The 12,970-nt window shown below is 35.5% G+C and overlaps 1 protein-coding gene across 1 annotated transcript in view; it reads right to left on the reverse strand.

Moving 5' to 3' along the window:
- LOC124368251 (CKLF-like MARVEL transmembrane domain-containing protein 8) overlaps positions 1–7,032 on the reverse strand; it is a 76,440-nt gene extending 69,408 nt beyond the window's left edge. The window contains exon 1 of the mRNA XM_046825526.1: positions 6,823–7,032. Coding sequence (XP_046681482.1) covers positions 6,823–6,957 — 135 coding nt within the window. The 5' untranslated portion in view covers positions 6,958–7,032. The remainder of the gene's footprint in view (positions 1–6,822) is intronic.
- Positions 7,033–12,970: the final 5,938 nt, after the last annotated feature.

Raw genomic sequence — 12,970 nt, forward strand, 5'->3', positions numbered from 1 at the left:
AATTCAAGTAGTCAAGTATAAGTATGGAAAACGTAGTCTTTATTCTGTTTGGTGAAAACAAGCATTCAACTGTGCCACCTCTAAACGCAGATCCAAAGTTCGATTCCTTAGACCAGCAGTCGGCCTCCATGTTGGTTGCTGCTGAATTCATGCCAATGTTTTTTTTCTATCGAAACTCTAATTTTAATTACAACCACCAAAATCATCCTTAGTCTATATTCTTATCAAAATAGTTATGTTGCTATACCAGGTTGGTTATAACAGGATTTCACTAAGCAGATCTTAGAGCTCTTTCACACGATCCGGCGCACGCCGTGCGGCGCCGGCCGCGCGGCGCTCGCCTGGGAAGCTGAATGTTTTCACACGAGGTCGGTTTCGTCCGGCGCGTGCCGTGCGGCGCTCCCATGTTTTGACTGTTCAGTACATGCTCAACTATTGAAATGTTAATTTACTTTTATCAAATATTAAAATCAATTGAATCTCTTTCGAAATCCAAGAACAAGACACTTGATGCTGGAGTAACTGTAGCACGATGCGGGGTTGGTGTCCGTGATGGTGGCGTTGGCTGCTGGTTGCTTGCTTCTTGACTGGTTTGTTGGTTCATTGGATAGTACTGTTAACTGCTGGTTGAGGTATGTGGGAGAATCGGACGAATGTATGGGTTGATGTAGGTCTGGTTTGAAAATTACGGAGCAAACTGCAGTTGTTGTTGAGGACAATACACGTTTTGAGGCTGACTCCCGGGATATGGGTAGTGGACTTGCTGGTATTGCGAAGTAGGGACCTGGCTGGTTCCACTGGCTCGACTGCCACTACCTCTTGTATTTCACTCATTTTTACTTAAAAAAAAACAAAAACAATACCGAAGTATACGTACGTCTTCACTCTCCAGTGGCAAACCCAAGACTAGAGGTTGGGCCGTGCGGCGCGCGCCGGACCGTGTGAAACCCCCAATATGATACAATATCCCTTCGCAGAGTAGTCCGGCGTGGACGCCGCGTGTCCGGCGTAGGGGAGTCCGGCGGGAATTTGTGCGCCGTGCGGCGAGCGCCTGATGTCGTGTGGAAAGACTCATCTACTCCCATAGCCCAACGCCGCATCAGGCTCGCGCCGCACGGCGCGCGCCGGATCGTGTGAAAGAGCCGTATTAGGTTGCCGTCTCATCGTTTGATAACAATCATTCGTAACAATAGTAGTGCAGTCATTGAAGCATTGTTGGTCCGAATTTTTGTTTCTGTGAACCGAATTGCATAAAATTTTGGAATTAGGTTCATCTTACCCTTAACTTTAAAAGTGAAAATGATTTGAACTCCGCAACCACCCTGGGGGTGGTTTGCCACCCCTTCTCGGGATTGAATTTATTTTTTTCAAAAATAACCTCGGATATCGATAGAAGGCCTACTTTTAAGCAAAAAATCATCTATAACGTTTTTCGAAAAATCCAATATTTTTCAAGTTATTGGCAATTGAAAATTCGCAATGTTTTCACGTTTTTTCATCGGTTTTTTGCAAATATCTCCAAAAATATACGTTTTATCGAAAATTTTATAAAGAACACAATTGTAGCAGGTAAAACAATGAACAATTTTGTTTTTTATTAAAGTATTCTAAGTGCAATATTAAGCTAGATATTAAAAATCAAAGCAGTTTTTTATTTTGTCTGAAATTTAATCGATGTGGTCAATGCCATCTAGCGGCGAGCAGATGCATTTTAGGCATTCTAATAAAAAAGAGTTTTATTGTGCTTGAAATAAGATTTAAAATGAGCACTATTAAAAGTCTATTGCACTTAAAATGAGTGAGCTGTATTGCAAATAAGAGGAGCATCTAATGTTTTTTTTTTAAATCAATGGGTTTCATAAGTGCCATTTCCACCAAAATTAAAATTAATCGTATTCCGTCTAGAGAATCAACTTTATTATGAAGAGTTTAATAGATTGTATCAGTTTGGCTGCTTCAGGACACATATTTTTCAAAAAAGTCACGATTAAAAAAAAAATTCAAATTTTAAAAAAACTACCTTTTTTTCATAATATCTCAAAAATGACGACATATACGAATAAAAGTGTAGGTATGAAAAATGTGGGGCATATTTCTGACAAACAATTTGGATTTTTTTATTTTTTCTGTAAAACAAAAATTTACGGAAATATGATTGTTTAAAGAGCGCGTGGCAGTGCAATCACAGTCTCTCTTAAGCGCTTTAACCCTTCACCGTTTGAGAAAAAGGTTTTTTTACTATATATTGCAATGAAGGATGTTGTAGCTCTCTTAATTACCTTTACAATGGTTTTTTTATAAATTGTGATAGCATGAAAATTGAAGGAGTTATGGTCAAAAAACTTATCATATGTTTTTCTACTTAGTAACTGAAAATTTCGGACTGTGAATATTTGGAGCAATGTGAAAGTACGCAGTATAATAGAGACCCTCAACTATTGTAATGTGTATATATATACATAATATGAGCTCATATGAATACATACCAACTTTCTTATATGTAATATATAACACATTTGAGTGATTTTTGTATAATTTGTAAATATTTTATCCAATAAATGGCAGTTTTTTACTCTAAATTAAATTATTTTTAAATAATATGTAATCATATATATTTACTGTTTTAATTTAGGGGTGGTTTTAAGGGTAGAAAAGCTTAAGAATATCATAATCATTTCGAGAGTGTGGAATAATATTTAAATCCTTTTCATTTTATCAGAAAAAAATGTTAACAATTTTTTTATTAAGGGGTAGTTTTCAAGGGTTGAAAGGGGGTTAAAAATTTCATAATTATTATAGAAAATATAAAATATTACTAACTCTTATACTTACATCTTTTTATATCATACCAAAGTATTTTTTTTGTGATTTTTTTCAATTTAGGGGTTGTTTGAAAGGGTTGTAAGATGTTCAAGGGGTTGAAAATGATTTTAATATGAGGTAATTGTGTTAGAAAACACTTTAAAATTTCCACCACTTACTATTTAAACATGTTTTCTAGCGATAAAATGGCTCAATGTCGATTTTTCCATTAAGGGGTTGTTTACACCCCTTAAAAATAATAGGCGGAGTTCAGATCATTTTCACTTTTGAAGTTAAGGGTAAGATGAGCCTAATTCCAAAATTTCATGCAAATCGGTTCACAGTAAAAAAATTCGGAGGTAAGACCGTATTTTTCGCTTCAATGACTGCACTATAGCTCGTTCTTCGGAACGATGCGCGCCAATCATATTACACCTTGTTAACATGACTTTACTGTCCAGCCACTACTATATAGCTGTTCTAAATACTCGTAAAGTTCTGACAAAAAACTAAACAGACGAGTTTGAAGTGATTATAAATTTACAGTTTCATAATCAAACTAGTGCCGGTACCATAAGACTCTTACTTGTTTCTTGCAGTTTTACTAGCAAATGAAATGCAATAATAATAAGTAATAATGAGTAACGAAATACTTTGTAGTTTATAATTTATGTCAGGTTAAAATTTTGCTCCGGAGGCTATACATAAATAATTGATAAATTTACATATTTTCTGTTGATTCACTCTGTGACCTTGCTAAACTCTATAGGAAAGCGACAGTCCACCGCATTTGAAAAAAGGGGAACTCGAACTCAAAATTAATTGGGTTTATTTATGGGTGAAAATGGGATAAAATATTTAACAGAAATATCTAAACTTTCTATTCAAAGCGCACTTAACTTTATTAATTCAAAAATCTTTAAATATTACGGCAGTTTTGGCTGATGGAATAGTCTCATGACAGCGAGGGCGACATAATTCAAAAATTTAATTATTAATCTTAAAGTTGGTTATGATACTAGTTGGTTATGAATAATTCTGAGAATTAAGAAATGTGTTATGTCCTCGAGTGCTTTTTATAGGTTTACTTCTAAGATATTCAATGGGTCCAAAAAGGTTCATTATTCACTTTCGGTAATGGGGGGAAAATAGGGAGAAAGAAAGGATAGGTCCCCGGATACTATTTATACACTAATATATGCTATTAGCAGACTATGGAGGGACGTTCCGCTTCATCGATCCCTTCCTTGTTTGCTTCATGGATGTTACGCATTTACTGAAGCTTGTTAATTACCAGTAAAGACGCCTAGCAGTTTAGTTGTCAAAGTTAGAAGTGACAGAGTGATACTGCAGATCTTCACATTCCTTCACTCAAACATCCGATCAAACTAAAACATTATTAGAGATCCTCTTAGCATAAATATAAATAATGTACGTTTCCCCGAGTCATTATGAAGACCTCCAATGGAAGAAAGGATTCTTACCAATTATACGTACTAAGTTTACTGGTGATGGACATTTCCAAACTTAATCATTGTCAGCATTTTACCAACTTTAAAAATAATTTTATCTCCACCCTTATAGACGCGTTATGTGATCATACTCAAATTGAAAGACATCCAAATGTTTTGTTTAATAATTCTAAAAATGTTGTAAGGTTGCAATTGATGAACACAATTAAATGTATATAAGTTAAAAGACAGGATTTTAGGAAATATGATCACATAATACAGTGAAGCAAGCTGTAGGTTAGATATCAATGTTATGTTTTGACGGCAATGCCGCGCTGAGAGTCAGGATGGACGATAGCCAAGTGGGAAGATAGCCAAGTAGTCGATAGCCATTTGACCGTGAGGCAGGCAGACCTTGGCTGTCAGAGCTGTAACGTGATATCGTCATCGTTTGTAGAACGTGATCAGACTCGAGCGTTTTGTGTAGTTTATCAAAATATCATTATATACAGTGGTTCGACTCAAGAGTCATACGTGTACTGTGTAGTCCAAACTTCGCTTGGTACAATAAATCATTCATTCATATTCTGTATCAACCATTAATTCCGTCGGAAAATCAAAGGTCCTAAGCCATCACATTGAGAAATCCCAATCTACAACTCATCAATGATTCCAACGTTGGAGTATAAACAGGAGTATACTTCTGTTCAGAGGTAAGATATACCTTCAGCACGTCTAGAAGTCTTGCGCGTATTTCTGGGTACAGACGAGCCGGATATTCCACTGTACGACTGTACTGCGCGGTTCCGTTAGTGACAGTCCGTTAGCCGACAGGTTTCTGGACACCTGCATCTACCGCTACTGCAACTCCGCCTTCCTGTGTTCTCAGGTCTGGATTTACCTTCCTCAATCCGTATTGTAAGATATTCTTGGGTAAATGACTTTGCGATTGGAAAAGGTATAAGGGCTATCTCACGGAAAAGGCTTTTAAAGTCATATAATAAAGACTAGTTTAATTGATTATTTTTAGGCTTACTGCAACGGTCCAACTCAGTACAGAAAACAATTCTAACGAAATCAAAAGAATAATAAAGTACCTATCAAATGTGGCATAGAAAATACGAAATTAACAAATACTCTAGCGGGATGTATTCATTGGATTAAGAGGAGACTTAAACAATTATCCGTTGCGTTTAAAAATTAAAAGAACAAACACTTCAAGTTTCCAATGAACTTTTATATAAATGTTAAGAAATCGTATTTTTAATATCCAAAATTACTATTGTGTGTAGTATTCTTTTTCAAATAGGTATCCGACATTGATAAGGGTAATACAACTGTATATAAGGGTGCTCAGGGAGACCCCCCGAAAATGTGAAAGGCAAACATTAAAATTTGAATTTTTTAGGGTAGCACACATTTATAAGTTCTTAAAGTACAAAAATTTCCCAGGAGAAGATTCCCGATCCTCTACTTTTAGAGGGTATTTTTAAGCCCCCTAAAACGCCCTGTTTATCAGCCTCCACCCAATATAACATTCTGAACACGCTACTAATCATCTGGGCGACCAATTGTCGTGATTTCAACAATCGGAACCTAGAACTGTCTGGAATATTCCAATACAGGTTGTGATAGGCAAATTGGAAGAGGGATGTTGAGCAGAGTTGTGCAGCTATCGTGAGGAGTAGTGTATCGAGTGACCGTAAGATCTCATATGGGGTCCCAATATATAACAGGTGAGAATTAATGTCTTCTAATCCGATAAGTTACGAGTAATTTTGTAATAATTTTTACGCACGGGGTTTAGAAATATTTAAGATTCTTAATAATTTGTAAGAGTCGCGATTGGCCAATACATCACAGGGAGTGTGAGAGAATAACCAATAAAAAAAGTTTAAAAATATTCTTGTTGCAACAAGTGGGCTTTTCCAATAACTGTATTTACAAACCTGTACCCTAACACAACTGAAGGTGTTTTTCTTATTTCCGTATTTAGTAATTGTGCACTATATGCCATATCGCTTTCCGCCCCTCCTCCCAATTCCTGCATGGGATTTTTTTTAATTACCTTTAAGCTTACCTGTAAAAAAAACCGTAAACTACTTCACCAAAACTTAGACTGTTTGTTAAGTCTGATTCAATACAACGCGCTGCTGTACAAACAGCCCGAACGTAAATATTGTAATTAATGTAAATGTTTGAAATACTTGTATACGCCTCCTTAGTAAACATTTCAGTTTTTACATCTGCCATTGCTGGTCCAAAAACTTTGTGAGAAATAGTCAACTATATTAAAGCAACAGTTGTTACGCCTTCTCGCATCCAGGGTGCGGGCAATATACGTTGATACACACTTAGATACGTCACGTTACGTCGCCCTCACTAAGACACTAAAATATTGTGCATATTGGATGGCTTTTGAATTTCCAGTGGTTCACTGATACTAATAAAGTAAACAAAACAAGCCCGAGGATAGCTCCCTTGGGAATACCACACATCACGGTTCACTTGACACCTTCCAGTTACTTAGAGAGTATGTTGTCACAGTTATATTATGGTGTGAACTTACGGCTTCAGCGATCTTGAGCATTCCTGGGAGTGTGCGGAAGTAGGCGTAGTTTATGTTAATCCAAGAAAACAGGGAGTCGGTGGTGGACTCTGGCTTGCCCTCTGACGGGGTGACGTTGACCACGGTCTCCGGCATGGTGGAACAGTGGAACACTAATGGAACAGTTAGACTCGCGACTGAGCGGAAACGACGGCACACACTGACTGACAGACACTGAGGCTCGGCGGCCGAGGTAGCCTCCGTGGGCTATAGCCAGAATGGAGAGGGAGGAGGGATATGAACATTATTCATCTCTGTGATATTACCGTGTCTCGCACATAGCTCTGATTATTTATTCTCAGAAATACTATTAATAAATACATGTTGGCTTAGGCTATATTAATATAAAATATAGCCCCCTGCTGAAACTGTGAATAAATAATTATCCGCTTAGCAAAATAAAACAACCTTATCATTCCAGCTGCAGATGTTGCGTTGAATGAAGTAAACAATATCCGCTAACTGGACAATTAAAGCAAATTGTAATTTCTGAATATGTTCTAAGTAAATGCTGATATTCTTATCTGCTGCGTTATAAGGGCAGTTTCGTCACAATTTTTTTTTGAGGGGGGCGCAAATGTTTTCTGACTATTAGGCCCAAGAATGTGAATTCTGAATTCTGCCACTACAAGTAATACGTTCAATTTTCCTGCATACAAATCGTAGAAGAGCCAAAAGGGTCAATTCAAATGAATACTTTTAAAGTTTTCTATCCCTCTTTTTGATCCGTACTTATTTAGTTACCAGTGGAACTGGCAATGTACGCGTATGTATGCTAATTGTTGGCTGAAAATTGTAAACTAACTTTATTTTATATACGTTGCAGAATTAAATTTAGAAGTGTTCTTCTAATTGACACAGTATAATTATGATACGGTGTGTGAGTAAGATTTTAACTTGTCCTTATTTTATATTTTAGCAAAATGTTTAACTATGTTCACTCGTGAGTGAGTTAAGCTCCAGTTCACCTTCTCTTAGTGCAGCGTGTGGAGTCTGACGCTGTCACAGACTTGACTCTTGGAATCTGGGAGTCATGTCACGTTCGTCTGAAGAGATAAAGAAAAATGAAGAGAAGGTCAAGATGAACTCGTTACATTTTTTTCGACATTAGAGACAGCTAAGACCACAAGATATTGAGTAATATAGGTGAATAGGCATCTGATGGTACGATGAGAATACTTCTTTCTAAAGCATGATGTGAAACATATCAAATTTCAAATAACACTAATGACAAACCTAATAATGTAATCTATCAGCTGTCTTGCAAACTTTCTCCTAATGACTATATTTGATTAACTACAAACCCCTTACACATAAGGATGATTAACCATCGGTCTTTATCCAACAGGTAAGACGGAAATTGGTTTCACAACATGCATTGGCTCACAACGAAACATTTAGCAACTGCTAGCCTACTTATTAAAAGTTCAAACCTCATTAAAGTTTCAAAACTACAAATATTGTTGAAATTTAATATTAATTTGAACTTTTACTTGAGTAGAACACATTTATTAATAGTTTGTATTATAATATTTAAGGCAATTTGCAGTACATGTTGTATAGTGTACCAAGAAGTATAACATTCACAACAAATGTTGTGATTTAATATTAGTCGGTTTTGAGTTATTTTGATGGAATAATTTAAACGCCCGCCATTTTGAAACAGGTAAAAGGATTTTGTTAATATTTTATTTTCAGGTCTACTAAAGGTTAATACTGTTCTCAAGTGTCATAACTTAATCTTAACTTGTTCAAAAGATATATTTTTTTATAAAAAAAGACTATAACATACGTACATAACATTGGAGACGTAAAACTAAAGGTTTTAGGAAATACCTTCATATGAACTTTTTTGTTCTTTTTATGTGTAGAACAAAATCCCAAAGTATTGGAACACTTTTACTGAACATCCTGTATAAAAAGTGACGTTTGTTAGTCTTATTAAAACTCGAGAACGGCTGGAACGATTAGTTTATTTTTGGTTTTGAAATATTTGTACAAGACCAAGGACGGTTTACAAGGTGAGTAATATTGTAGAAGTTTATTCTGGAAAAAAATATAATATTTACGACACGTAATCCAAACTTAACTGATCCTAAACAGATGTTGATCAGCTGAAGTTCACAAAGGTGGCAAAACGTGTATACATTTAAATTTTAGAGAATATTGAATAATTATACAGTACTCGGATCAGTAGAGTTATGCAAACTGCAAAGACAAAGTTACCGTTTAATTTTTATTTTAAATTGCACCAGTGACGAAAAACCACGTAACACATTGAAAATAATATTTAAACGGTGTTCTAAAATAAACCTTGACAAGCAAAGCTGTGTTTCCTTTGCACACAAAGTTATTGAATTTGATTGTCTTCCTTAATAATGTTACTATAGTTAAAGGAAAAGCAAAAGGGACGGTACACTCCCGTAAGTTAGAATTTGTTCGTATATATTTTCTTGATCAAACAAGTGAAACTCAACTATGACACTTGAAATAATTTAGATCTAAACTTAACCTAAATATACAATTAAAAAGTTGACTTTTTGACCAAATGAGGCTTTTGAGACTTATATGTATATATTTATTCATACAACAAAACCTAAAATAGGACTAGTCAAAATTGTATTTACGTTTTGAATCTATCATCCACGGATACTGAAATAATATGTCTACTTATGCTAAAATAACATTATAAGGAACCTGCATATTAGATCTTAAATGCTTCCCCTAAGAAAACTATGATCTTCGATTTTTAAAATTCCGTGTTGTGTCTTAATCAGAGGAGTGCAACATCAGATCTGAATGCTTTTGTTAGATTACAATCAGTATTGATTAATTTTAAAAGAACAAACAATATGAATATTTACAAAAATCTAGAAAGGAAATATTACATATTTACAATCCACATTCTGCCTTAAAGAAATGCCCTGTGTAATCTATTAAATTCGCTTTTGATGTTTTTATAATGTGCAAACCTTAATCCATACTAACACTTCAAACCTATTACTTTGTCACCCACGTATTATGTTGAGCAATACCGGGCTCTTTGACACCGCAACAACGATATGTCAAACTGTTCTTGTTACTACACTAGTGCTCTAAATCTTAATAATCCGTAATATTTCAAACCTATTACTTTGCCATCCACGTATTATGTTGAGCAATACCGGGCTCTTTGACACCGCAACAACGATATGTCAAACTGTTCTTGTTACTACACTAGTGCTCTAAATCTTAATAATCCGTAATATTTCAAACCTATTACTTTGCCATCCACGTATTCTGTTGAGCAATACCGGGCTCTTTGACACCGCAACAACGAGATATCAAACTGTTCTTGTTACTACACTAGTGCTCTAAATCTTAATAATCCATAATATTTCAAACCTATTACTTTGCCATCCACGTATTCTGGTGAACAATACCGGACTCTTTGACACCGCATCAACGAGATATCAAGCTTTTCTTGTTGCTGCACTAGTGCTCTCAATCTTAATAATCCATAATATTTCGAAGCTATTACTTTGCCATCCACGTATTCTGTTGAGCAATACCGGGCTCTTTGACACCGCAACAACGATATGTCAAACTGTTCTTGTTACTGCACTAGTGCACTAAATCTTAATAATCCATAATATTTGAAACCTATTACTTTGTCATCCACGTGTTCTGTTGGACAATTCTACGAATGGATGGCACATGGGTGGAAGAGTACTTGCCGCCCTCGTGTTCCTGAAGTAAATCTTGCACAAATTCAAACTGCTTTCCAGGCTCCTTCAAAATTAACTCGTCGTGCCAGTCGGGCGTTACAAGTGCTCACAACAATTTGACGTATTTTGAGATGTCGGTTGGTTATGGAGCCGTACAATTTACAACTGTTACAAGCTCTGCGTCATGATGACAAACGCGGAACGCTATTGTGTGGGGAGATGTATGGATTTTGTAACGAGATTCTTGATGCTATTGACAATTGATAATACTTTCGCACAACGCGTCGCGTTCTGTGATGAAGTGACTTTCCATGTTAGTGGTCAGGTAAACAAACACAGTGTACGAATTTGGGTCCTACAGAACCCACTTGCAGCCATGGAACATGTACGAAGTTTTCTCAAAGTCAACGTCACGTCACGTCATTTTAGTTTCGCAATTGTCCGTGACATAATATATCTGGAATATGTAATGGGTATGATATATCCATTTAGTTCCATAAGCTTATACTATATTTATATGTATTAAATTATAAAATCCCCAGGTAAAATAATTTTCACTGATTCTTCATCGAAAAATATACATAGCTATCTAAGGTGTAGGTTATCTGGTAATACGTATACTACTAATTGAGCATGTTTATCTTCTAGATAGTCCAAGTTAAATTTATGTAAAACAAACAAACATGCTACCAATATCTACACTATTTGTAATATTCTACAAATGAAGATAGCTTTTACCAAATGATTTAACAGATTTAATTTTGTCCATATTTATTCATGTGCTTCAGTAATGAATCGAACATAATTTTTAAACTTTAATGTCATGTGAGCCATCTGAGAGGAGTGATACATGGCTTGGACCGCCACATTTTTTTGATAAATTACAGCGAATCTGCCCTCCTTCAGCATTATGCCTCAAGCTGTTCCTAGTTCGTTCCTGAGGAAGTTGATCACTGCCACCACTGATTGTTCGGCGTATAGACCTTCACGGCCTCATATCAACCAGGACTCTTTTATCTTTGGGAGAAAGTTCTACACCAAAAGCACTCAGTATGTTTACCACAGTATTTTTTCTCAAATTCAACGTCTTGGCAATACTATAATTGAGGATTTTGACTCTTATTTGTCAAACACTGCAATCAAGCTGAAAGCTATAGAACTACGTGACTAAACTTTATACTTACATAACTACTTTTGTGCCGAATGGTGTCCTCATCTCATGTACTCAAAGAAAGAATCATATTGGAGAGTGACGAGACTGTTTACAAGTCTGTTTTGAAATACATATTGGGTTTATATGTGGTATCTGGAAGTTCCAATACAAAATGGTGTCATTTTGACATAACTTGCCCACTCTTTAAAAGGGGTTCCATCCAAGACTTACTATTTATATACATGTTGTCAAATGGAAATTTGGAACAACGCGATCATCTTTTTCAACAATAAATCGACAATAAATTTCAAAATTTCTTTTGTCACAAGATCTGCGGCTCTCTTTACAAAAATATTGTTATCCAATTCGAATGCAGCTAACAGTACAGTGACAAAGAAGAAGAAAGTAAACTTATATGCCTGACCTCTTTTATTTCTCTAGAGTGCCTATAATTTTTCTTTTGAGCTGCTAATATTTATGTTTTCTGTAATTCGGATTACAAAGTCTTAATGAAAATCAAAGATCCTAAGAAACTATTGTCTTAAATAGTGCCTTTAAAAGCTGTATCAGGCCCTTGAAATATGAAGAGTGTGACTACGTTCTAGTGTTACGTTTGCTCTGAAAATATTTATTACATTTAATTGATGCTGTGATTGATATACTACTTAATACACTACTGATACATTACTTAAATACTATATACTGTTCATTTTTATTATTTTTTCTAAAAATGTATTAATAGAATAAACTGTACTTTATACTGTAAGTTTGACCAGCTAGAAAGAATTGAAATGGAAATGTTGTATTTGTCATGGCATTTATGTAAAAAGTTTTATTTCTAGTAATTTTGTATAGTTATTTTAATTAAGGAGTGAGGGAATGTTTAACTAAGTTGATTTAGGTTTGGTATAAGCCGTTGGCAACTATGATTTTAGGGTAGAGAATAACTTTTACATTCTTATATTTTGGTATTCTGTTGCACTTGCGGTAGAGTAAGAAGAAGAACAAGACCAGCAGGCATGTAAGGGAACGAGCTCCTCCCGTTTGTTTTTCAATGGGGTGATCGTGACAGGCGGAGAGAAAGAGTGGGGGCAGAGCCGAGCAGTACCGATAATCCCGAACATTCCTGACAAACCCTGTACATGCGGCTGATAGCGACCTCAGTTCGGAACGGTTCTGATTTCTATTATCTTACGAATTAATGAGTCGTTTTATATCCGAATTAATGAGTTGTTTTATATCCGAACCA

The sequence above is a fragment of the Homalodisca vitripennis genome, chromosome 8, assembly GCF_021130785.1.
Source record: "Homalodisca vitripennis isolate AUS2020 chromosome 8, UT_GWSS_2.1, whole genome shotgun sequence".
In the NCBI taxonomy this organism is placed as follows: Eukaryota; Metazoa; Arthropoda; class Insecta; order Hemiptera; family Cicadellidae; genus Homalodisca; species Homalodisca vitripennis.